The 24,976-nt window shown below is 63.9% G+C and overlaps 2 protein-coding genes across 3 annotated transcripts; both read right to left on the bottom strand.

Annotated features, from left to right (window-relative positions):
- Positions 1-1,245: 1,245 nt before the first annotated feature.
- On the bottom strand, positions 1,246-9,216 carry ABCA7 (ATP binding cassette subfamily A member 7). The gene is given in 23 exon segments (XM_043585889.1): positions 1,246-1,818; positions 2,161-2,248; positions 2,568-2,821; positions 2,996-3,206; positions 3,308-3,347; positions 3,444-3,607; positions 4,172-4,467; positions 4,470-4,550; positions 4,630-4,737; positions 5,089-5,185; positions 5,187-5,213; positions 5,277-5,379; positions 6,142-6,291; positions 6,496-6,568; positions 6,571-6,662; positions 6,953-7,111; positions 7,225-7,289; positions 7,292-7,654; positions 7,656-7,733; positions 7,854-8,280; positions 8,496-8,557; positions 8,969-9,049; positions 9,211-9,216. Coding segments are annotated over 23 exon segments (3,270 nt in total). The 3' UTR covers positions 1,246-1,573.
- A 3,375-nt stretch (positions 9,217-12,591) lies between these two features.
- CNN2 (calponin 2) lies at positions 12,592-20,668 on the bottom strand. Of its 2 annotated transcripts, none has more exons than XM_043590082.1 (7): positions 20,517-20,668; positions 16,002-16,123; positions 15,458-15,524; positions 15,216-15,353; positions 14,425-14,541; positions 14,124-14,270; positions 12,592-13,618 (listed from the first exon to the last, which is right to left on the bottom strand). In XM_043590082.1, exons 1-7 carry the CDS (start codon positions 20,577-20,579, stop codon positions 13,349-13,351), a joined length of 924 nt encoding a protein of 307 aa, XP_043446017.1. In that variant the 5' UTR covers positions 20,580-20,668; the 3' UTR covers positions 12,592-13,348. The 2 variants fall into 2 exon arrangements, with proteins under 2 accessions (XP_043446017.1, XP_043446018.1); XM_043590083.1 differs by having other exon boundaries at positions 14,124-14,150; positions 20,517-20,649.
- Between the last annotated feature and the right edge of the window lie 4,308 nt (positions 20,669-24,976).

The following is a 24,976-nucleotide window of genomic DNA, read 5'->3' as shown; positions in this document are numbered from 1 at the left end:
GGCCTCAGCCTGGCCCTCCTCACAGTGGGCTTGAAGGTGGGGTCCCGGGTGCCACCCCCAGCTTCCGCTTTCGGGAGCTCTGCGCATGTGCTGGCCAGGGTGCCTGCGCCCTGCACTGATGCCCCGGTGCGTGGCGAGGGCACACGCAGACGCCCAGGCGCGGCCAGGAGTACGCACACACGCGTGCACAAGGACACGTGCTCGGACGTCATGAAGCCCGCACGTGGAACGGGCAAGCCAGGGCTTCCCTCTCAGACCCTGAGCTTGGACACACGCTCTCCAGGCCTCCCGTCCTCCCTCCTCTGGCCACCGGGCAGCACAGGGCACAGCAGGCCACCGTCCCCAGCCCTATTCCCACAGTCCGGGGACACACACAGACCATCACACTTGCCAAGCAGCAGCGCTGACGAGGCGTCTTTGGAAACAAGCCTGAGGCTACCCAGCCACGAGACCAGCCACGTGTAGGGACCCCTGGCTTCTTCCCCCCTCCCCAGACCCCCGCTCCCTTCCTCCAACCACCTCTTCTCTTGAAGACCCCTCACCAGTCAGAGGCTTCTCCCCTCCCCCATTCTTCTCACTTCTGGAGTCCCACCCCATCCCCAAACCCCAACAACCCCTTTTCCCTCCCCAACACTGACCCCACTGACCTCTGGTGGGAGGGGCAGGTCTACAGGGCAAAGGGCCCGAAGACCACAGCCTCTGGTGCCAAACCCGCCTCTCCAGGCCCGGGTCCATCCACACACCCAGCTGGGAAGCCCCCTGAGGATCCTAGCACCCATTGCTCTGGGGCCTAGTTTCAGGGGTGAGGGCTGGCTGGCAGACTTCTGGCCTGGTCAGGACACCTGAGGTCTGGGCCACCCCCAATGGGCTTTTCCAAGTCTTCTGGAACATTCCCTAGCCTTGACCTCCTCCTCCCCACCAGGCTCTCCTAGGTACTGCCCTCAGCCGCCAGGCCCACATGGGCACGTGGGGGCCAGTGACCAGTGTCCAGGCTCTATGGAAGGCCACCCTTGCACGTGAGGCCCCCCGTCCCCAGTCCACCAGAGGCCCCCAGAGCTGGGGGTCCAGTCGGCCACAGCCAGACTCTCACATGTACCCTACAAAATTGCACCAGTGTCGGGGGACACGTGGGGGACACGTGGGGGACACGTGGGGGACACGTGGGGGACACGTGGGGGACACTCAGGGAACAGGGGCCAGTGTCCAGACGCATATGGAGAGCCGTGTTTGGACTGACCTGTAGCCTGTGCGCGCGCACGCACACACACACACACACGCGCGCGCGGTTTCACCCCATGAGTTCTCTATTTCCTCCAGGGCGATGGATCCTCTGAGAGCCTGCGACTGGGCTGCCGGAGTCTCCCAGCAACCCCACACAGGAGGTGCTGGGGTCCTCGAGGAGCCCAGTGAGGAGTCGGGGTGCTGTGGGCGTGGCACGAGGCCTGCCCCCACTCCCGCCTCCTACCCGTCCCCCTCCTCTTCCCCCTGGTCCTTGGAGAAGTACAGGAGCACCTGGGGGAGGGCGGCCGGAGGGGCGGTCAGCCCCCGGCCCGGCCCCCAGCCCCATTTATCCTCAGCCCCGTCCAGGCGCGGCGGGCGCCCGCGCCAACGTGGTCTGGCTCCCTGAGAAGTGCACGCCGCGCTCCTCCCTGCGCCATGCCAGCTCTCCGAAGACGCGAGCCAGGGCGCAGCGCCCTCCCGGCGGCACCTGGAAGCGCGGCCGCCTCGAAGGCCTCGGCCAACTCGGACCGCGCTGCGGGCCCCGCAGGGTCAGCGTGTGGCCGGCGCCAAACCCGAGTGGGCGGGGCCGGGGGGGGGCTGCTGGACACGCCCGAGGCCCGCCCACACCACCCTCCAGCTCACTCTGGCCCTGCCCCCCGAGACCTGGCCCCTCCGGACGCCCCCCTCCTCCTGCCGGGCCTCGCCCGCCTGTGGGCCCATCCCTCCCCTAGCCCCGCCCCCTCGGGCCGCGCCCGCTCCAGGCCCCGCCCTCTTCCCTCCCGGGCCCGCCCCTTCCCCGGACCCACCCTCGTCCGGCAGCCCCGGGACCCGTCCCGGTTCCGTTCGGCCCCGCCGCCAGCCCTCGAGCCTCGCCTCCGCTCAGGGTAGAGCCAGGTGGGCGTCGCGTGGCCGTGTCTGCGCTCTTGTGGCCCCGCTCACCTGCTCTCGAGGGGCTGCGCGCCGCCCGGACAGCGGACCCGCCCGTCACCGTGATGGCCCGGCGCGTGCAGAGCGCCACACACTCTCCCTTGCAGCCCGGGGCCCGGCGCCGTCAGCTCCCGCCAAGCTGGGGCCACCTGGGCCCGCCCCCCCATGCCCCCCCATGCCCCCCCACCCCCAGCCCAGCCCGCTCGGGCCCTCGGGACGGGGCATCACCGTCCCCGGCGTGCCCTCCTCCCAAAGGTCGGGGCCGCTCCAGCTCTGACGGCCTACCGCTGGGGCCTGACCCACCTTGACCCTGGGCCCCGGGCGCGGCCCTCCCGCGCCACGGCCGGGAGGGAGACTACTCCAGAGAAAGCGCCGGGAGCGGGGTCCGTGCCCGTGGTGGACTCGTCCTCGGGGCTTCAGGGGGTGATGCCCTCATCAGCCGAGCCCGAGCCCTCTCCCCCAGGCCCGCCCCCACGCACCAGAAAGACCACGGCGGGGTCCCCCACCAGCGCCACGGCTGTCGCCAGCTTCCTCTTGTTGCCTCCGCTGTAGGTGCCCGCAGGTGGGTCCGAAACTGCAGGAGCCCCAGGCGCGCGGGGCCCAAGCTCGCTGTCTGTGGGGCGGGGCGGGCGGGGCGGGAGGGAGGGAGGGGGGGCAGTACACGGGAGGGGGACTAGGGTAAAAATGGGGAAAGGTAAACAAAGAGAGTGGAGCCAGGGTGAGAGAGGGGGGGTGTGACCTGGCCAGAAGTTCGGGAAGCCCTCAGTGGGCGGTGGGGTCATGGCCGGGGAAAGTCAGGTGCGGTAGGAAGCGGGCAGGTACAGAGCACAGGAGCTGGGGGGCGGCTAGTGGAGAGAGGCGGACCCTGACTCCGGGCAGGGCCAAGGGAGCCAGGGTAGGGCTGTGATCCTGGAAGGAGGGAGGGGGAGGTCACCTGGGGAACCTGAGCTTCGGGCGAAGAGTTCCAGGTGCTGGTGGCCGGCCAGCAGCTCGAAGACAGCGTCCGACTGAGGGCATTAGCCCCTGTGGTGGTGCGCAGCGGAAGGTTCCCGGCCATGCTGTCAATGGGGGATGGGGGACAGGGGATGGGGGGCTCAGGGAATTGGCTAGGCCCTGGCCACTCGGGGGAGGGGGGGCAAACAGGGGCCTCAAGGCTCACCCACCCTGGAGCACCATGGTAAGAGACGGGTGGGGGGCGTCTCAGGGCCCGGTCCACATGCGGGGGTGTGGGCGGTCGTGCCTGGGAGAGCGCCGCGTGGGGACGCACACAGGCTTGGGGGCCCGAGCCCGCTCACCTGTAGCCAGGCGGCACAGCCTCGCCACCACCGGGCAGCGCGTCCCCCGCCAGCTTGCGGAACGTGGACGTCTTCCCTGCTCCGTTCACTCCCACGGGCCCGAAACACCGCGGGTGCCCCGCGGACGGCACTCGGCAAGGTCTCAGATCCCTGCCCCACCGTCCCTAATCCCGGGGTGGGGTTCCAAGTTTCTGCAGGACGGCCGGCCGTGGCAAGGGGGCTCCCCGGGGGCAGGTCCCGAGGGCGAGCAGGTGAACATAACGCTGTCACTTAGCCGGGGACGGTTGGTGGCACGCGGGATGAATTTAAACAATTCTGGCGGAGCAGGTACCCTGTCAAGCGCTCCGTAACGACTGCGACGGACCCCGACGCTCCACGCTGGCTTCCAGCCGCGTCGGCCCTCCGCGCGTGACCGATACGGAGATGAGAACTGGGGCAAAGCGCGTGCTCGATAAGTGCCGGCTGTGAGCACTGCTCGGGTCTCACACACACACACACACACCTCAGACTCAGCAGTGCCACTCGCTCCCAAACGTAGTAGGTGTTCGATTAACGTTGCGGCCACGTGTGTGGGCACCCCACCCCACAGGTGCTCAATAATCATCGGCTTGGTCTCCGTAGGGCCCAAGACCTTACTACACACAGTAGGACTCGGTAAGTGAAAGCATCCAGTAGGAGCTTAACGAGTGTTTGCTGGCCCGAAACAGGGGCTCAAGCGTTGGCAGTCAGTAGTTGCTCAGCGCGCGGGCACCTGTGCTCAGTTGTTCGGTAAAGGGCAGTGGGCGCACAGTAGGGCAGCCCCTCACTGCCCCTGCCTCAGGACCTTCACCCTGGACTCTCACCCCACCAGGGGGGATCGACAGCTGGCGTCCCTCTGCCCACGGCACGCCTGGGAAGTGTTCAGGTCCTGGAGAGGGTGGGTGGGCCAGCGGAAGCCCCCAACCCGGCACTGCGCCCACTTCGGTCAGGTCTCTCGACACCAGCACGTCCCCCTCGGGGGCCCCTTGGGCCACCCGGTCCTGACACGGGCCACCTCCTCATCCTCCTGCCCCGGGGTGGGGGTGGGGGGCAGCGACCTCAGCTGGGGTCTGAGGACGGGAGAGAGATCAGTGGGCCCAGAGCCAGCCCCGGCCCCTCCCACCCTTACCCAGCCCCCACTGACCGTGGCAGCAGGCGGTCGCCAAGAGCATGAGGAGGACGAGGAGGAGGAGGAGGAGGGGCCCCTGTACCACCACGGCCAAGAGGTTCTTACCAACCTCCTCCCAGCGCAGGGGGGACTGGAACTGCCCGTCTCCTGTGTTGACAGGAAGGAGGAACTGGGTCACAGGGGGAGGTGCTTGGTTTCCGGGCCCATCCCCACCCAGGTCACCTCGGGCTTTTAAGGGAAAAGACCAAGAACTGAATGGGCCACTCAACTGAGGTCTGACTGGTACAGGCCACGGTGGTATTACCATCTCCTTTGTTAGGACCTCTTGTGATATGACCCAGGACATAAGTGGCTTTTACGACTACTTTGCCGTATCTCTAACTTGGCCCAAACTTGGGGCCACCTAACCCTCTAGTTCCCTTCCTGGGAGCTGCTGTTTGTCCCTACCCTGCGTTATCGACTTGGGTGGCACTCCCCCACCTCGAGGGAAGTTCTCACCTAAGCGCTCGAAGGCGTCAGCCACGGCCTGGTCTCACGCCATGTCCACGCACCCCCGGCCCAGGCAGAAGTGGGGGAACACCAGGAAGCCCCTTTTTCCGGATGCGGCTCATTTCCTGCAGCTTCTGCTCAGGGACAGGAAGAGGGACGTGCGTCCGGAGCTGAGGCCCAGACTTGCAGAGCACCACCCGACCAGAGAAGCGTTGGAGCACGAAGGTGGCCGTGCCGCCGTTGATGCCGACGAAGAGGTTGACACAGGTGAGCACCACACAGGCCGTGCCGGGCACACAACTGGCGTGATCGACCAGCTGAGGGGGCAACAGGGGTCACCGGGTAACCACCCAGACAGCAGGCTGAGTACCCCTAAGAGGGAGTCCTCTGTATCCAGTCGGTTAAGGGTCTAATTCTTGTTTTGGACTCAGATCACGACCCCGGGGTCGCATGGGGCTCCGTGCTGGGTGCAGAGCCTGCTTGAGATTCTCTCCCTCTCCCTCTGCTTGCACTCTCTCGCTGTAAAATAAAATTCTTACAAAAACTTTTAAAAATTAGAAACAGAAGACAAAAGAGTTGTTTTGTTTGTTTGTTTTAAAGTCAACTCTACCCTTGGGACACCTGGGTGGCTCAGTCAGTTGAGCGTCCGGCTTCGGCTCGGGTCATGATCTCGCAGTTCGTGGGTTCGAGCCCCGCGTCGGGCTCTGTGCTGACAGCTCGGAGCCTGGAGCCTGCTTCGGATTGTGTGTGTGTGTGTGTGTGTGTGCGTGTGTGTCTGCTCCTCCCCTGCTTGTGCTCTCTCGAAAATGAATAAACATTAAAAAAATTTTTAAGTAAACTCTACCCTCAACGTGGGGCTTGAACTCACGACCCCAAGGTCAAGAGTCGCACACACTACCCCCTGAGCCAGCCAGGTGCCCCGGGACAAGATGAGCTTTTAAGGCCACCTCAGCATGTCCTTAAATTAGATTCCACTTGGGACCACCTCGATCTTTTCTGTCCTCGGGAGCTGGGACAGAGCCCTGGCTCCCTCGATGGCATCAGGCGTCGGGGTAGGGAGGCAAGAACGGGCTCCGAGGGGGGCGGAGGCCTCACCCATAGAGCAGTAACAGCAGCAGGAGGGCAGGCGGGTTGGCGGGAGCCACGTACGCCCTCTGCTGGAAAGCCAGAAAGGTGAGCGCCGCCACGCACGCTGGCACCAGGTAGTTCCAACTGCGTCGGAGGCGGAGTTACGCCCATCAGTTTGCAGGTCCCCTGGGCCCCATCCCAACCCCCCGCATTTCAGGTGGCCGGAGGCGCAGTCTCCCAGATCCCCAGACTTCACCCAGACCGTCCCGACAAGCGCCTGGCGGGAAGAGGTAGCAAAGGGGCAGCAATGAGAGGCGGCCGGACCTCCCCCCCACCAGCACTCCCCGCACCACGTCCCAGAGAAAGTTGATGAGCCAGTGAAGAGCGGGAGGCGGGCCCCCCATAAACTGCAGAGGCCCGGCTCCTTGATGAGAACAAGGGTGACGCTGGCTGGGACGAAAGACACGGCGAAGACCACTCAGGTGGAGACCGGCACGTCCACCGAGGCGGCCGTCCTGCGGGCAAGGGCGCACGGGCGCCTCAGAGGACACCTCTGCCCACGCCACGGGACAAGGATCCACGGGGAGACGAGCGGGGCCGTGTGGGGCCGGTGGGGGCTGGACTGCCGGCCGGGCAGACGCGCAGACCGTGCGGTGGGGTCCCAGCGGACGCAGTGACGATGTGTGGGCTGCCGGGGGAGACTGACAACGTCCCGCTGTCCGGGCCTGGCGAGCAGAGAGCCACAGCCCCTGTGTGCGTACTCAGCAGGGGCGTGGCAGAGCGCAGAAAGGCCGAGGTGGGGGGCGGGGCATAGGGACTCAGCCCAGCCTCGGGGTGGCTGAGCGTGGTGATGCTGTGGGCGTGGCGGGCAGGGCCTGGGGGCAGGTGGGCACGTAGGAGCGCGTTGTTGGCCCTGCCGATGAAGGCCACCACGGCGTGCCGGCCCTTGTTGTTGAACCAGATCCGGGGTGGGGGTGGGGGTGGGGGTGGGGGCGGGGTCGGGGCCGAGGGGTCAGAGCGCCGCGGTGAGACCTGCCCCACCAGCCACCTGCCCGCCCCCTCACCCGAGCACCCACCTTGAGGCTGTCCTCGGTGTCCGGGCTGTGAGCCCAGGCTGTGGGGTTGCTCAGGACAAGGTCGAGGGGGCCCCGCCGGGTCAGGGGTTCAGCAGCACCGGCAGCCCCCACACTGAGTGGCTCACCTCTTGCCCTGAGGGCAGGCCTGGGTCTCGGCCCCCCAGGGAGAAGTCCCCATACCTGCGGGGCAGTGGGCTCAGGGAGGGCGGGGCAGGAAAGCCTCCTAGCGGGTGGGCAGGGGGCGCGGGAACGGCCCTCCTCACCTGACCTCGTTCACCCACTTCTTGGTCTTCAGGCTGCGGGAGATGCAGGGGTGGGGTGTGGGGGGGCACAGAGAGCCGTCCGGACCCCTCCTCTGGGCAAACTGAACGCGTGCAGATGGCGGCTGGCCCCTGGCGCACCAGGCGGGGGTGGGTCTTGACCAGGAAGTCGGGACAGGTTCCGGCCTGTCAGGAGGCGTGAGGAGACTGAGCACCGGCACCGGGCCCACAAAAGGACAAGCAGCACCAGCTGCAGGACGGGCCCAGCAGCTGCCCTCCCTGCGCACCCCCTGGGCTACCCGGGACCCTTCCTGCTCCTGCTCTACAACCATCCGTGGCTCCCCGGTGCTCTCAGTAAAGGTGCTCAGACTGGCGGAGACTTCTCGGGTTCACCGCTGAGTGGGTGACGGGAGTAGAAAACAGGCACCCAGGGCTGCCCGCGCACCCTCCTCTGGCGCCCGCTCCCCCTCACCTGCGTAAACAGGCCACGGCGGCCACGGCAGGCAAGCAGAAAGCGCTTGAGAAGCAGGGCCCGGAGCTGCTGGCGGGTCAGCGCCCAGCCCTGTCCCCGGCCCGCGGGGTCTGGCCCGAAGCCCTGCAGGACCCGTGTTTCCAGGGCAGCCGTCGCTTTGGGGGATGGAAGGGTCAGTGCACAGGCTCTGGGAGACAGGGAGGGACCTGCAGACTCGAGGCGGGACAACTCACCTAGCTCCCCGTTCTCTAGGGCCGACTCTTCCGGCAGAACCTTGAGCCGTGAGGTCACGTCTGGGGGAGCGAGGCCCGCGCCCAGGTGCCGTTTGTGGCTGGTGATCTGTGGGGCCATCAGGGGTGCGTTCAGGTTTGAGGGTCGCCGTTCAGCCGAGGGTCTGAGTCAAGGTCCTGGGTCGCAGACAGAGGGGGTCGGGAATCAGGGGTGGAGGTCGAGGCTGCGCCTTGAGATGCAACCAAGGCTGGGGCCTTGCCATAAAGTCAAGTCTAACTCTGACCCCGCGCCTTGGTTCAAGGACAGGGACCTGTGGCCGCGTCCTCTGGGTCCACGTCCGCAGCACAAGCCTCTACCACCTTCGGGAAGACCTGGGGGGACCGTGAGGCCCTGCCCCCATTCCCACTGCCCCACTTCCCAGACTAGAGGTCAGTCACTCACTCAGGCTGCTGTCGGGCAGGCCTGGGGCGGGCTCTTGCCCCACCAACTCCTTCAGGTGGGTGGCCTCATACCAGTCGAGGGAGGGCCCCCCTGGGACGCCAGGGCCCTTGGCACCGCAGAGGACTTCCGACACGGCCTCCAGGGGACGGCTCCACCAGGCCGGGCAGTGCCAGGAGCTGGAGAGGTCACCAAGGATGCCACCCAGCCTCGACCGGGGAAGGACCCTGCCAGGAGCACCTTCTCCCTCGACTCTTCTGCCCAAGCCCTCCCAGGACCTCCCCATCCGGGCAGCTTCCCCTCTCGGCCTCCCGGCTGGGGTGGAGGGTGAGTGGGCCGCTTACCTCCTGGGCCACGTTCTCTGCTGCCTCCAGGAAGCTCCTCACGGACTCCTGGGTTTGGTCCAGCCCAGACCCCAGGGATTGCTGGGGAGAAAGCCCACAAGGGCGATAATGACCTTGATGGCATTCTCACCGGGGGTGTAGCAGTTTGCCAAGCTCCCGAAGATCCTGTTTTACAAATAGGGAAACGGAGGCTCCGAGAGGCACGTGGACTCATGCAAGGTCGCACGGGCCGGACACTTCACCACCATGCTGGACACAGCCCATCTGGGCACCCGTCCCTCGTCCCTCCAGGAGTCAGGGACAGCCCAGGAAAAGGCCTGGAAGCCGGAACCAGAGGACCCTGGCCAGGATGGGGAAGCCCAGAAGGCCACGGTGGGAGCTGAGCAGAGCACACGACAGAGGGTCAGGCTGAGGACCCCCCTGAGGGCAGCATCCCAGAGTCACCTGGTCTCGCCCCACCCCATCTCATCTCTCGAAGCAGTGTCCCCAGTAGCTCAGTGGTCAGGGGCAGGCGGTCCCGCAGCCGGTCGCTTGGGAGAGGCCGGGCTGGGAGAGGAACACACAGAAGCAGGAGTTTAGGCAAAGCTTGGCCCGAGACAGCTCCCGCCCTGTGCCCACGACACAGCCGGGCAGATGGAGGCTCAGAGAGCATCCCTGCCGGCCAAAGGGCCCTGGCCTCCTCACCTGCCCCGCCCGCCGCTCTCAGCATTGGCATTAGCTCTCCCAGGCTGGCCAGCATCCTGTGGGCTCTCGTCCTCCACCCCCAAGGATGGGGTGGGCATCTGCCAGGAGCCAGAGGACGCTGGGGGCAGAGAGAGCACGAGGTGGAGGCTCGGCAGACACCCTCGTACCTGTGGCTGCCGCACCCACCCCCGCTTGCTCACAGGGTGTCCTTGAAGTTGCTGAGGACACCTGGCTGCTCGGCGGGCGCGGATTGCGGGAAGCAGGTGTCGTTCATGCTGCAGATGAGACCCTGGAGCCGGGTAGGGCGCCGGCCGAGGGCAGAGGCTTGTTGGGGAAGTGGCCCGTGGGGACGTTGGGCGTGGGGAGCTTTGCCTGCACCCCCATCGTGTCTGCACCCTCGCAGAGTGCTCATTCAGACTTGTGCTCTCTGACGCTCACGGGACCCTGTGGATAGGGTGACTAGGTGCCTCCCCTCTCCCCCGCAAAGGGCCTGGTCCCTGGGGGGGGGGGAGGGGGGCTTACACTCCTGTTGCTCCAGTCGGGGGTGGGAGTGGCATACAGCCACCAGATGAAGAAGAGAAACAGAGGCCCCAGCAACTCCACCAAGAGCTGGATCTGGGAGAGGGGCAGAAGAGGCGGGGGAGTGGGGGACCGTGGGGGACACCGGGGCCGCCCCGCCCTGGCCCATCTGTCCTGGCATTACCGGCTGTCTCCTGCGACACAGGACATTTTTCCAAAGCAGCAGCATTAGCTGTGTCCAGAAGGCCATGGTGGGAATGCACAGAGCACACGACGGAGGGTCCGGCTGAGACGCACTGTGTGGCTGCGGGCAACCCCTGGCCCTCCCTGAACCTCGTTCCTCCTAGCTCACGGTGCAGGGTTCCTAGAAGTTCTGCTTGGAGCCGAACAGCAGGCACTTATTTAAGGGTCCCTCTGTCCCTGGAGGGGCGGAGAGGGCCAATGGGAGCCCTGCCCGAAGCCGTCCCCGCACCTTATTGGTTTCCTGGGCTGTCGCTCGCCGCAGGGCTGGGGTCCAAAAGGCTATCAACTAATTCCTGAGGGGGAGGAGCCTCGGCTTGACTCGTCAAGACTCCACTTTGAGCCCCTTTGGGGGCTGCCAGGTCCTGGCCCCCAGCCCCATCCCGCGTCCTGGGAAAGATCCCCGCCCCCCAGCCCCAGCTCTAACCCAATGATAACAGCAAAGTGTTCACCGTGCTGAACATTTTACACACCAGGCCCCCAGAGACAGGCAGAGCCACCCCGCGGGAGCAGGGCCCCAGCTCCACCCACCCCTCGTGTATCATTTATCGTTAAGAACCACAAGACGCAGAGAAAGAGTAAGGCGGAGAGGCAGCGCTGCGGCTCCTGGAACCAGCAATTCCTGATCCCCGCTTTGGTTACAACTGTCCAGCTCTGGCCTACTTCATTATTGTGCTGCCGGGGGGGCAGGGCGTTCCCACAGGCCCCGGTCGAGGCTGGAACTGGGACCCGGGACCCCCGACCCCCCACTGGAGGACTCTACATCGGGAGGGAGCTGGGGTGGGGGAAGCCTCCGTTTTTCCAGCGGGGCAGAGGGCTTGTCGGAGTTCTAACGCGGAGAGGGGCTGCAGGTGTCTGTCGGCAAATACCCGTCAGGTGAGTCCAATGCCCTGCAGAATTAGTGCCCGGTTCTGCCGCCCCTCGCCGCTCACACCCACCGGGGGCGGGGGGGGGGGAGGTGACTGTGGACTCCGCCCTCACCCCCTAATTCCCAGGAAACCTGCCTCCCTCCCACCCATCCGCACCCCGGGACCCTCTCACCTTTCCAGCCCTCATCTCTGGCCGCCTTCCCTGCGCCCGACAGGAGCCCGGGGTCGCGGCCCCTTTAAGAGGCGTCTCCCGCAGCGAGCCCTAAACCCCAGCAGTTCACCTCCAGGGCCTGGGAAGCCCGCGGCCGCGCCCGGCCCCGCCCCCGCCCCCTACTATTGGCTGCCATCCCTGCCACGCACAGGCCGGGCCCGCCCGATCCACGCGCGCCGTGGAAGGAGGCCGTGCAGAGCCGGGTTTCTTAAAGGGGCCGCTCTCCTCTTGCTGCGTCGCCTTGGGGCGCTGGGTCGCCGGCTCACCCCGCGCTGGCCGACCCCCCGACAGGCCGGCCGGGCTGTCTCCCCACATTGCGTACCCGCCTGCAGTGCAGCAGCTCCCCGTCTTACGAGGTCCCTTTCTCCCCACTCTATTCTGGGGGACCCTGGCCTAGCCAGACTCGCTTCGTGACCCTGGGACTCCACTTGTCCATCCACAAGGTGGGGGTTCCATTGGTCATCATTTGTCAATCCCACAAACATTCCTTTGGTCCCTACAGTGGGCCCGGCCATGGTGGAAGGGGGAAGGGGGGGGCCCAGCATTCCAAGATTAGAGTCCTGGGTCATAACGGTCACTGCATTTTGAGGAATACCTCCGAATCCCTTTCTAGAAGACTGGGTAGATTTCCCAAGACCATGGTGAAGACGAAGCATGTGTATGGACCCCACAGCTCTGAAGGCACTGACCGGGGAGCAAGCAGATATACTGGGAGGATCCCTGAGAAAAGGGAGGTGGGCTTGGCGTTGGGGCTTTGAGGATGTGTAGGAGTTTGCCGCTTCCAGAACTGTGGGCCTAGTGAACAGCCCGAGCAACCCCTGGGGGCTGCAGGTGGAGCTGTCTGTGGGCTGGGACACGGGGTTGGGGTTGCGGGGCTCACCTTTCTAGCCAGCAGGCAGGCCGGCCTCTTTCCGCCACGCAGGTCCTGACCCGCAAAGCACTTTTTCAACCCACGCTCACCTGCGCCCTGGGCCTCCGCTCTTAGCTCCGCCGCCCAGCCCCGAGGACCTCCTTAGATGCTGGTCCAGTGCCCACCCCCCAGGGCCCCCCCTACACACCCCCAACCCCAGGTTGCCGCAGACTCCCAACTCTCCCAGTAGTTTCTTCCTAAAAAGAGGTTTTTATTGCCTTTGGTCCACAGTTGACATTTCACATTATCTCTTGGTCCCAGGGCTCCTGGATGGGGGCCAGTCCCCAGGGAGGACCTCCGGGTGGGGATCCCTGTGCAGTACTTGGCAGAGGAATGGGGACAAGTAGGGGAAGGGGAAGGGTGAAGGGCGGGCCTGGCTTTGTGTCAACCAGGCAGAACTCTGTTGTCCTGCCTGGGCCTCAGTTTCTCCGCTAGGCCCTGGGGGGGGGGGAGGGGGTGGGCTACGGGTGACTGTCTGAGACTGCTAGGTCCTCACAAGACCTAAAATACTTGGGGACTGTGGCCCTGCCCTCTCCCAGGGGACCTGCTTCCTTCTCGGCGGCATCCCCTTCCACCATCTCCAAACCCCGCCCCCCACTCCCCTGCAAAAAATATTATTTTTCTTTCATTAAAACTGCCCAAAGCTTCTGTGGGCACAGAAACCACAAACTGATCGGCAGAGAAAAGGGAAGAGAGGGAAAAGCGACCGGAAACCATACGGGGCAGGGCCCCTCCCTGCCCAGGTTTCTTCCCCCAACACCTCCACCCCCCAGGCCAGCCCAAAGCCTGCTGGGAAACTCGCTGGCGGGAGGTGCTCTGGCGGACACCCCGCCCCCCCCCCCGATCTACCTCCGCCCCTTCCCCACAGACAAGCAGAAACACAAGACAGAACAGAAAAACGCGAGAAGCAGACAGGGTGATGTGGGGAGGCGGCCCGCTCCGGCGGCTCAGTGGCCCGCCTCCTCCTGGCGGTAGGGGGCGTATTCCGGGGCCTCCGCTGGGCCGTCGCCTGCAGCCACCGCACCCCCATCGGCCGCAGGGCCCTGCGGGCAGTACTTGGCGTCATAGATCTGGCGGCCCAGACCGAACACCTGGCCGCTCTGGTTGGCGCCCTGAGTGTAGCCCATCTGCAGGGACAGGGACGAGTTGTCACACTTGTCGGTCCCCAGCTTGGTGTCGTAGATGTGCCGCCGGGTCCCGGGGGCCGTCATGCCCACCTGCACAGGAGGAGAGACAGCTTGAGGGCGGCGGAGGAGGGCCAACGGAGGCCACACCCACCCCTGACCCCCCGCACCAACTCCGTCTGGGTGTGAACCTAGCGCAGGCTCCCGTGGGTCCCCCCCCAGCCCTGCCTGGACGCCCTCTCTCGCCCTCTGTGCCGACTGTATGGGCCTGGCTCTCCCTGCCGGCCAGGGAGCTCCCCAGGTGAGGGCCGAGGCGTCCCAAGAACCCAAGACTTCCAAGACCATTGTACTGGCACATGCCAGGTGGCAGGAAAGGGAGAATCAGCAGATCCGAAGATACCAGGGTTGCACGGAGCCCCTGGGCAACCCTGGCGGGGGGGGGGGCGGGTGAGGCACAGGGCCGGCTAGTAACTTCCCCGGGACACACAGCAAGCTGGCAGAGAGGTCGGAGGGAACTCCAGAGCGGGACTCTCAGTGACAGGCACGCGTGGGGACAAGGATAAGAGCACGCAGGGAGGTGGGGCCCGGGGAGCCCCACCTGGCTGGCACACTTGTTTGTGCCCATCTGGAGGCTGATGGTTGAGTGGTCCATGGGTGGCAGGATGTGGTTCTTCGGGTCATACAGATGCCTTCTCGTCCCATAAGCTGTCATGCCCGACTGGCTGGCACACTTGTTTGTGCCCATCTGCAGGGAGGCAGGCAGGAGAGGTCAGGTGCCCCCGCCAGGCCTCTAGACCCCGCCCTGAACTTGAGGGGACACGGGGCTCATCGGGCCCGGGTCACATTAGAAGCCCCCACCCCACCGGGGCGGGCCAGGGTCAGAGGCACCGGGAGCCCACCTGGAGCCCAATGACGCACTGGCCCGCCTTCATGGTGGCGTCATCAAAGTTGCGCTCCTGTTTCTCTGAGTATTTGACGCCAATGTCCACGCCGCTCTGCAGCCCCTTCGTCTTGGCCTGGAGGGGAGGGGTGGTGGGAGCATCAAAGGGGTGGGGGGCAGCAGAGACCCTTGCACCGGGCCCAGACTGTGCAACTCTGGGGGAGGCACGGGGACGGGCTCCCACCCGCCCCCACCCACCAGCCACCCAGCGCCTCAGCCACCAGCGGTCTGACGGCTCAGGACAAGGACTCGGGGGGCGGGGGGCATCCTCACTGCCAACCCCTCCTACCCGACCCGCCAGCAGCTCGCCGGGCAGGGACACCTGCCCCTCGCTCCTCCCTGGTCACTAGACCCCACACTGGCCGGATCCTCCTGTGCTCAGGGTGTTTCCCACAACATGTAACGTATTTCTAATCTATCCAGAGTGACTCGGGGATGAACTCTGGCTGACAATGATGTGTCCACGGAGCTTCACGGATTGTGACAAATGTCCCCTGAGGGACACAGTGCCACCCAACGGGGCAGCCGTGCACGCGGGGCCAGGAGGCACGCGGCAAATCTCAGCACCTTCCTCTCAACTTTGCTGCGAACCTAAAACTGCTCTCAAATATAAAGTTGGTCTTTTATTTTTTAAGTAAAAGATGTGTTCCTCGTCTCCTCCTTTGAGACCGTGAGTCCGCGACTGGGTGGACCGTGCCTGCCTTGTCCAGCACGCAGTCCGAGGTGCCTGGTGCCGTCTCTGGGCCTCACCTTCCCGGCCAGGGCCAGAAGGGACACCTGCACCTGGGTCATGTTCCCGCTCTCGAACAGGTCGTTGGCCTCGAACAGGTCCACGGGGTTCATGCCGTAGCTGACCATGGCCTTGATGAAGTTCGAGAGGTTTTCCAGCTGGGAGGAGGCGGGAGAAGGAGTGTGAGGCCACCCGGCCCACCCACCCGCCCGCCACACGTGGTGGGTCAGCTGCCCCCTCCTGCCGCCCGCGGGCGCCTCACCTGGTGCCAGCTCTGCATGGAGCGGTTGATCTTGGGCACAGAGCCCGGCTGAAGCTTATTCATGAGTCTGGGGAGGGGGGACAGGACCCTCCGTCAGCGCAGGGGAGCCTCAGAGACCCGAGAAACGGATCGTACTCTTGCCTTCCCAGGCCACCTCACTCCAGGCCACCTCACCCCAGGCCACCCCACTCCAGGCCTCAGTTTCCCCGCCTGCGATGTAACCTTCACCCGCAAGGGAGCAGAGGGCCCGAGTGTGGCAACCACCGTCGTGGGGGGCGAGTCTGCGGACCTGCACGCCCAGGGATGTCCGAAGCCACCCGAGCAGGACGCAGGGGGGAAGGGCCCAGGAACAAGGAGGCTCCCACCCGAGGCCGGGTGTGAGGGGAGAAGGCTGGCCGCCAGAGAGCCGCCCCCAAGCGGCCACGCGAGAAGGGGAAAGACAAGCGGGACCCGAGACCCGCTGCGGGGAAAGCCAGCCCTGGGACCGTGTGACCTCGAAGCGCACACCGTCAGGGCCACCGGCACCTGCGCACACCGCACTCACGTGCACAAGACAACGCCGTCCTTGAGACCCTTCTGGAAGTCGGGCCCAATCGAGAGGCCGGTGAGTCCCTCCATCCAGCTACGGAGCTCGGCCTCCTTCTGGGGGTCATATTTGGACAGGAGCTGGGTGAGCAGAGGACACGGGGTGCGGTCAGCTGGGGAGCTCCGGGAGGGCGGGGCCGCTCCCCCTGCGCAGGCTCAGACACGTCCCCACCTCTGGCGACAAACACCTGCTCTCGGCTCCTTCCGGTCCCGCCCCCACGCCCTGGCGGCGCCCTGCTCTCCCCGCACTGGAGAACCCTGCTCTTGTCTGTTGTCTGTCTATTTATTGTTTTAATGCTTATTTTTTTTTTTTTTTATTTAAAAAATTTTTTTTTTCAACGTTTATTTATTTTTGGGACAGAGAGAGACAGAGCATGAACGGGGGATGGGCAGAGAGAGAGGGAGACACAGAATCGGAAAGAGGCTCCAGGCTCTGAGCCATCAGCCCAGAGCCCGACACGGGGCTCGAACTCACGGGCCGCGAGATCGTGACCTGGCTGAAGTCGGACGCTTAACCGACTGCGCCACCCAGGCGCCCCTTAATGCTTATTTTTGAGAGAGAGAGAGAGAGACACACACACACACACACACACACACACACACACACACAATCCGAAGCAGCTCCAGGCTCCAAGCTGTCAGCACAGAGCCCAACGCGGGGCTCGAACCCACAGACCATGAGATCATAACCTGAGCCGAAGTCCGCCGCTTACCTGACTGAGCCACCCAGGCGCCCCTATTTTATTTATTAAAAAAAAAAAACACCTTTTTTGCAAGTAATCTCTACACCCAACGTGGGGCTGGAACTCACGACCCCAAGGTCAAGAGTCACATGCTCTACTGACTGAGCCGGCCAGACGCCCCTCTGTTGCGATTTTTAAATTGCGGTGAGATAACAATAACATAACATTTATCATTTTAACCATGTTCAAGCGAACGGCTCAGGGACGCCTGGGTGGCTCGGTTGAGCATCCAACTCTTGATTTCAGCTCAGGTCATGATCCCGGGGTCGTGAGATCAAGCCCTGAATTAGCCTCTGCGCTGAGTGTGGAGCCTGCTTAACATTGTCTCTCTTTCTCCCTGGCTCGTGAGCATGCTCTCGAAAAAAAAAACAGTAAACAATCAGTAGTTTTTAACATACAACATTGCGCAACCACCGCCATAGTCTAATTCCAGAACATTCCATGTCTCCAAAAGAAACCCTGTCCCCAATAGCAGTCACCCCCCCCCCTGGCCCCCACGAGCCCCTTCCTGCCCGTGGACGAGCCTGTTCTGGACATTTCACACACGTGGACTCACACCCCGTGTGGCCTCTCGTGTCGGGTTCCCTCCCTGAGCATCGTGTGTTCAGGGTCCGCCCGCGGGGCGGTGGGTGTGGGCGCCTCACTCCTGTTTACGGCTGAGTAACGTTTCAGTGTGTGGATGGACCCGTTGTATTTACCCATTCATCCATGGATGGACATTTGGGTTGCTTCCACCTTTGACTACAGTGAAGGACACTGCCATGAATATTCGCATACGATTCTTTTGGATGTGTCTCTAGGACTGAAATTGCCGGGTCACATGGTAACCCTATGTTAAACTTACTGAGGAACCACTAAAACTTTCTCTGCTCCTTACACTGACCATACCACTTACTGCCTCAGGACCCTTGCACAAGCTGTCACTTTTGGCTCAGATGTTTGCATGGCTGGGTCCCTCCCTTCAATCTAGTCACCGATCCAGCTTAAAGGTTACCTCCTTGGAGAGGGTTCCCCCGAGTATCCTGGCTAGGAAAGCCCTCCTCATGCCCTCTTTCCCCCACTCTGCCTTATTTTCCTTCTAGCTTTTACCTTTATACGATATACCTCCTTGCTTATGATCTACCCCTCAAACTCTGCTGCCCAGCTCAGTGCTGTCTCCACAGTCCCTGGGTAAATGGACAAAAAGGTTCACGGTCTCCCATCAGTGCACACCCATTACCCACCAGCTCGCTCGCTCGCTCTCTCTCTCTCACACACACAGACACACACACACAGACACACACACACACACAGACACACACGCCATGTTTCCCTCGGGGCACCCAAGGCCAAGAAAGCCAGGATAGCTGGGGCCCAGAGAAGCCACAGCAAGTCAGGGGGACCCAAGCCAGTGTGTGGGCAGACACGGACAGCCCCAGGGCGGCTGCTGAGATGCCCGCACACACTTGCCCACACAGATCCCTGCCCTGGGCGCTCTCCCTTCCTGCCCTTCCACCCCTACCAGGGGACCAGGACCCCAGAGCCACCCTCTGCAGACCCCACTTCTCCTCTCACCTCTGCTCCCAACCCCCTTATGAGCATGGACACAGTTCTCACCCCGTGCCTCAGTTTCCCCAGCTGTGCAGAATTGTCTGCGCCAGGGCCTCCTGAACCGGGCCCCACTTCTTGGTTCCTGCATAGAAACCTCACGACACGGGATCAGGGCTGAGCTGACCAGAGCACAGCAGAGACAAAGGCAGGGAGGCTGGCCCGCTAACCCGATCCTCCTGGCCCACGCCCCATCTCCTGGCTCCCACAGCCCCACGGCCCTGCCCTGAGAAGGAGAAGCTGAGCCTGAGACAGGGCAGCTGGTCTGGACACCGCGCGTGCCTGCGGGGCTGGCCCCTGATGGCTCCTGGGGGCCGCGGTCCTGGGCAGAGGCGCCCGGCCAGCCCCACCCGCGGCCGCCGCCTCCCCCCTCCCCCCACTGGACAGCGGCCTTCAGCACATTCCTCCTCACCGCAAACTGCCAGGAATGCAGCCGCTGCCTCCCTGCTAAATCGGGACCAGCTGTTCCCAGAGGTCTAGACCCCCCCAGCCGGCCGGAAATTGAGTGACTGCTCAGAGGGACGCTGGACACCAGCCTGCCTTCATGCCATCCAGCCAGGGGTAAACTGAGGCACGGGGGGCCAGGCAGAGGTGTCCAGAGGTCTTAACCTCCTCTTAAGTAGCCGGTAAAGTGGACGCGGCGTGGATCTGAAGCCACAGGAAGCTGGTTTCCCCTTCAGGTGCGGCCCCAGTGACCCTGGCAAGCTAGTCACTGCCCTGCCCATTCTCCAGACCTGCAAGCTGAGGGCTGGTCACCGGGCGCCTTCTGACCTCATCCCAGACACAGCAGGTCTCGACCTGCCCCTTCCGTCTGCGGAAACTGCCTGCGCGCACGGGCCGGGTGCCACGCCCTCACCCACTTCCTGCCGCCCCGGGAGACGCAGGGGGGTGGCCATCAGGCACTGGGTGCAGCAGGTCTGGGTTCCAGCCCTGACTCTGCCGCTCGCAGGCCGTGTGTGGTTCTGGGCAGCTCGTGTGACATCTCTTGGGAGCCCCACACACAGACCCGGCTCTTAACCTCCCTTGGGGCTGAGTGGGCCACTCACCAGCACCAGCACGGGCGGTGTAAACGGTCACCCCATCCAGCGATTGCTGGAGTGGAGAACGCGTTTCAGGAAGGCTCGGGAGCCTTAGCCTGCTCACTGCGCCTTAGTTCCCCAAGGCTCAGCCTCCCTCTGTCCGAGGGGCTGAGGCCAGCTCCTCGGAGCTCAGGAGGCCCTCGCGGTCCCCCTCCTGTCCGCGATCCCCGGGCTGCCATTGGGACAGGTGCCGGTCCCTGGCTGGCAAGGCTATGCCTTCCACATGCCCAGGCAGGCTCCCGGGGGCTGCTGGCTGTGGGGCCACATTCCCAGGTGCCCGGTGGGAGGGACAAGCTCCCCTCCTGCTGGAAGGGCCCAGAGTGACTGGCCCGGGCCAGGACCATCTCCCTGGGTCAGGGATCACCCGCTGCTCTCCGTTCCGTAGGCTGGACCCGCTGTGTGACCCTCCAGAAGTGTCTGCTGCTCTCTGAGCCAGCCAACAAGTGCTTTCTCAAACAGTGTCTCCCCCAGGCCCCATCCCGGGTCTCGGGACCCCCAGCATCCTGAACATGCCTTTGCCACCACCTTAACTTTGCCAGATGGGGACAAAGGGAAGTCAGCAAGAAGCAGCTGAGCAGGGGCACCCCCCCCCCCCCCCGACCAGGTCCAACTTCCCCCTTGGTCCTGCCCCCCCACCCCAGGTGTTAGAGGTGGGGAAATTCCTGAGGGGGGGCCACACCCTTGGAAAACAACGGCGGACTGGCCGGCTCCCTTCCCCTTCCCCGCCTGAAGCCCGTGTGGCCGGGGAATGAGGAGGGGGGGCTGCCGGGGTCCCCTCGGGGTTATTCTCGGGCCTGGAAACGCGGGAAGGGCGTGGGGCTGAGAGTGAGGGAGGGGTTCAGGTGGGGGAGCGCTAGAGGAAGGGGTTAGACCCAAGCACTCCTAGATGCGGGGGGATGCCAGACCGCTCCCCACACTTGGGGCCGGGAGGGGGGCTCGGGAGGGTGCCCCCGGGGACCCCGGGCGGTAGGGGGTCGGAGGGCCACCCTCCTCCCGGGTCTGGGCGCTCGCTGCCCGCCCCACGTTGGGGAGCCCGGCGGGCGCGGAGGGCGCGCCCTCACTCACCCGGTTTTTGACCTCGGCCGAGAGCCCGTACGAGGGCCCCTTGTTGAACTGCGTGGAGCTCATGGCTGGCGGCGGGACGGGCCGGGCCGGGACGGGACGGGGCGAGCCCGCGGGGCGGCGGGGGACGCGCGGGGCCCGGCGCCACGCCCCCGCCGCTGATTGGCCCCCGCGCACTTGTCCTTATAAGGCCGGGCCGCGTCGGATTCCTGCGGCCCGACTTCCTGAGCCCCTCGCCGCCCCCGACCCCCGCCCCGCCCCCGCCCCGGCGGGGCGCCCCGTCCCCAGGGCTGGAGGGGCCCCCTCGTCCCGTCCGAGCCGCCGGGAAGCGGACGCGGGGAGGGGCAGGGGCTGCGGACGGCCCCAGACGAGGCCCCCCTGCCCTCTCCCTGCTGGAAGACCCCAGGCGGCGCCGGCACCCGTCTAAGTTTGCCCCTCTGCGCGAGGACGCGAAGGGGGGCACTGTTGGGTGGGACTCTGGCACCTTGGAGCACGGACGAGGACCCCTGTCTGTCACACCGAGGCGCCTCCCGGTCCACCCGGGTCCTGGGACTCCCACAGCTGGGTGGTGGACTAGGGAACTAGGGCAGGCACCTCCAAGGAGGGGCCGCTGCAGCTGGGGCTTTGATGGATGAGTAGGAGTTTGCCAGCCCAAAAGGGATAGTGTTCCCGGCAGAACCAAAGGTGCCAAGCCCTGCAGAGACCGTCAGTGCTTGAAAGCACGTGGGGATCAACCCGATGGGCCGGGGAGAGCGAGCAATGACAAGGGGCCTCGAATGTCCTACCGAGGGATGACAGGGAGTGGGGAGACAGTGGGACAGAGACGAGAGGTCGACATGTCCTGGGGTACGGCTGAGGCTGCCAAGTTTTCCAGGCCGGGCACGCACGTGGTTCTCGACAGGCGGCGTGCGCTTGTACCGATAGATCAATAAATTCACAAAGAGGTGACGGAATGAATGAATTCACTTACTCAGGAGCTCACTCTCCCTCATTCATCCACTCACCCGACTGTTCACTCCTCAAATGCTCCCCAGCCTGGCTTCTGGGCCAGTCCCTCTGCTAGGAGATGCTGGCTCACAGGAGACCTTAGCTCTGGTCCAGCCCGTCCCTAGAACGACTGAGCCAGGCCCAGACCCCCACCCCTGCCCCCTGTGAGCAGGCCTAGACCCCACCCCTGCCCCTGTGAGCAGGTACAGGACAGAAAGACAAGCCTGAAAGAGGGATGAAGGAAACTGGAGGGAAGCCAAGGCACCACGAGAGGTGTCGAGGAAAGCTGCATATAAAAGGGGACATGGGAGACGGGGTTTAAAAGCATGAGTAGGAGTTTGGCACACGTGACAAGCAGCTGGTTGGGCTCTGTGAGGGCTCAGAGCCGACTCACCCCTACCCCTTCCCCGAGGAGCACACCTCCCTGGCCCCCACTTCCTGGATATCTGTCAACCCTTCCGATTCCTTCCATCTGAAGGTCCTTTCTTCAGGGTTCAAGTCCTAGCCGGTGGTCTCGGGTGAGTCCCTTCCCTTTTGGGTCTCAGCTTCCCCATCTGTGAAAGGGGGGCCCAGTGCATGGCGGGTAGCCAACAACGGGAAGGTGCAGCTCTGAGTGTGGGAGTAATGTGGATTGTTGGTATCGAGGTGGGGCGCTCTGAGGGCGGCAGGGCCCTGGGGGGGCAGCCAGATGGCCCCCCTGCGGGTCCTGCTGGGGCATGGGAATCCGTGGGACCCAGGGCCCTGTGCGGCTGGCGGCGGGAAGGCGGCTCAAGCCGCTCCCCTGGGCCCCTGCCCCGGGCTGCGGTGGTCAGCGGCTGCCAGCAACGTGCCCAGCCCCCCGGTGCTTGTCCAGGAGCCGCCAGTGACTCTGGGGACCCCACCCTGCCCTGGGAGGCTCTGAGACGGACAAGATGGACCGGAGGCTTGCCTGTGTGTGCAGCCCTACGTCCACGCCGTGCCCGCTCGGGCAAGTTCTCGGGGCGAGTGAGCGCTCGAGGCAGGGCCCCCCATCCCCCGGCAGCCAGGGAGCAGAGGCTTCGTCCTAGATTTTAATTCATCCTGACTTAGAAGTAAATTCCATTTGGGGAAAACATGTGAGGAGATTTGAAACAACCCGGGAACATACGCGCTTTGCTGCTAGGTGTAAGTTTTGCACACCCCAGCTACGCCTGAGTGTTTCCACGCTATGTCAGCGTGGGAAGTGAGGCGTGCTGGGCATGGGAAGCCCAGCCCGGATTTGGAAAAGGGTGTAAATTAACACCTCGGGAATTTTTCACATACGTTGCATGTTGAAATGGTAATATTTTCAAGATAACGAGTTATGTGAAACGTATTACTAACACTGTTCTCTTTTAGTCCTTTTAATGTGGCTTCGAATTTAAAACCATGGGTCCGGTTGGTCTTATAAATTTCTATCGGCCAGCGCTGTTCTGGACCCGGGGGCCAAATCCAGATCCCAGATTTATGTATTTATTTTTTTGGTCTGGCCCTTGAGATAACGATGTTTTCTGACATTCTTAACCATCATTTTTTAAAAAATGTTTATTTATCTTTGAGAGAGAGAGAGACAGAGTGTGAGCAGGGGAGGGGCAGAGAGAGAGGGTGACACAGAATCTGAAGCAGGCTCTGGCCTCCGAGCCGGCAGCCCAGAGCCCGACGCGGGGCTGGAACTCACGGACCGCGGGATCACGACCTGAGCTGAAGTGGGATGCTTAACCGACTGAGCCCCCCAGGTGCCCCTCCAACATTTTTAAGTGGGAATCGTATAATTTTAAAATGTGTGTTGCACAGAAGTTTTATTGGCACTCAGCTGTGCCCACCCGTCTCCAGCTGCCGCTGTGTCACACGGTGAGCTAAGTGCTCTGTCCGCCGCGAGGCTGAGAACACTGGCTTCTGGCCCTTCGCAGAAGATAGTTTGCCGACCTGGGTGCTAGGCACTCAACCTCCCGGAACCCAAGGCATCCAGACTCAGACGCCCCCAAATTCAACATCTCAGGTTTATGGAATTGTATAATTCTGTATAATTCCTTGGCCTGAGCGCCCCCACTTGGAGCCTGGGTTCAAATCCCGACTCCCCGCTTGGCCACGTGATTTTATGCGGCAATCACAGCTGGCCTCTCCATGCGTCCGTGTCCCCGTCTGGAAAGCTCCTCACTGCCCTCAGGTTCGCTGTCAGCGTGCAACGGGTTAACATGTACGTGCCTCTGAGCAGCCACAGGGAGCCAGCCTGACATAAGTGTAGTTGAGTGAACACGAGTCAGTATCTTAGGAATGTTGGCGTCCATCAGGAACCTGGCAAAGAGGTCTGGGGCCCGTGCAGCTGTCCTCTGCCCTTGACTCCCTGGCACTCAGTCGTTTTCCAGGACCCACCCCTGGGGAGAATGCAGGGGATGAGTAATGATGAAGGGCTCACAGGGCAGGGGAGCTCCAGGTACTCTGGGGTGGGACCTCGGTGATGCCGGTGGGACGGGGACCACAGCTGGAGGACCTGGGGCTGCAGGGGCCCCTTCAGGTTCTGGGCTGAGGGCTCGGGCCCTGGGGTGTCGGTGGCCGGGCATGGGGGCTGCAGGTGCACCAGGGGCCCTGGGCCCTTTCCCCACAGCCACCTCTTGGGCCCCCCCCATCCCCTCAGTGCCTGAGCTCTCTGAGTGGGACCCCGGGGCGTCAGGGCAGGACCCCGGGTCGGGCCCCTCTGTGGGGTCGGTGGGCGCCTTCTGGGTGGGCTCCCCTTGCTCTCGGCAAACGATCACTTCAGTCTTGTTGCCTGTGTGGGTCCTGGCCGGTGGGATGCAGACAGAACATACTGTGACAAAACAGTAGCAGTAACAACGGCATCTCAAAGCAGGGAGTGGGGGGACCTGCTAACTCAGGTCAGGAGCCTCCCTTGCTCAAAATCTGCCATGGCTCCCCACTGCCCCCTCAGCCAAGATGTCCTCCAGGACCCCACCCCCTGCCGGGTGAACTCTCCAGCAGGCATGCCCTCTCTGTGCCCCCACGTGTTCAGCCCCAGGCCTGTCTCAGGGCCTTTGCCCTGGCTGTGCTCTCTGCTGATGCTCTGGTCACCTGGCTCGTTCACTGCCCTCCCTCCTACTTGAGGGTCAGCTCCTCAGGAGCCTCCTCCCTGCAGCCCCATTTAACTCCCAACCTGCCCCAGCCCAGCCTCCTGCCCGATACCACCAGCACACCCAGACGAGCAGCGGTGATGCCCACGGCACCCTGGGAAATCCAGCCCGTCTGCTAATTTCCCGGCTGTGCCCAGAAGCATGGGTGTGGTGTTTGGTCCTTCTCTTGGGTTTAGACCTAGAAATTTCCTTGGCCATTTCTTCTTTCTTTTCCTTCCTTCCTTCCTTCCTTCCTTTTCTTTCTTTTTATTTTCATGACCGTGGCTTTCCAGGGATGCTGGTGGCTGTCCAGCGGCTAGCCATGCAGTGTGGACGCTGGGTGAAATTGCACTGGCTTTGGTGAGTTTCTAGAAC

The sequence above is a fragment of the Prionailurus bengalensis genome, chromosome A2 (assembly GCF_016509475.1).
Source record: "Prionailurus bengalensis isolate Pbe53 chromosome A2, Fcat_Pben_1.1_paternal_pri, whole genome shotgun sequence".
In the NCBI taxonomy this organism is placed as follows: Eukaryota; Metazoa; Chordata; class Mammalia; order Carnivora; family Felidae; genus Prionailurus; species Prionailurus bengalensis.
Note: the sequence above shows the minus strand (reverse complement) of the source record. Positions and strands in the feature narration are given on the sequence as shown.

Bases quoted from the DNA above. Each gene is read 5' to 3' on its own strand.
- CNN2 (XM_043590082.1), bottom strand. From the start codon at position 20,579: ATGAGCTCCACGCAGTTCAACAAGGGGCCCTCGTACGGGCTCTCGGCC. The intron at 15,525-16,001 runs GTGAGTGCGGTG...CCCCCTCCCCAG, and splicing joins GACGGCGTTGTCTTGTGCAC to ACTCATGAATAAGCTTCAGC. The intron at 15,354-15,457 runs GTGAGGCGCCCG...GCCTCCTCCCAG, and splicing joins CCATGCAGAGCTGGCACCAG to CTGGAAAACCTCTCGAACTT.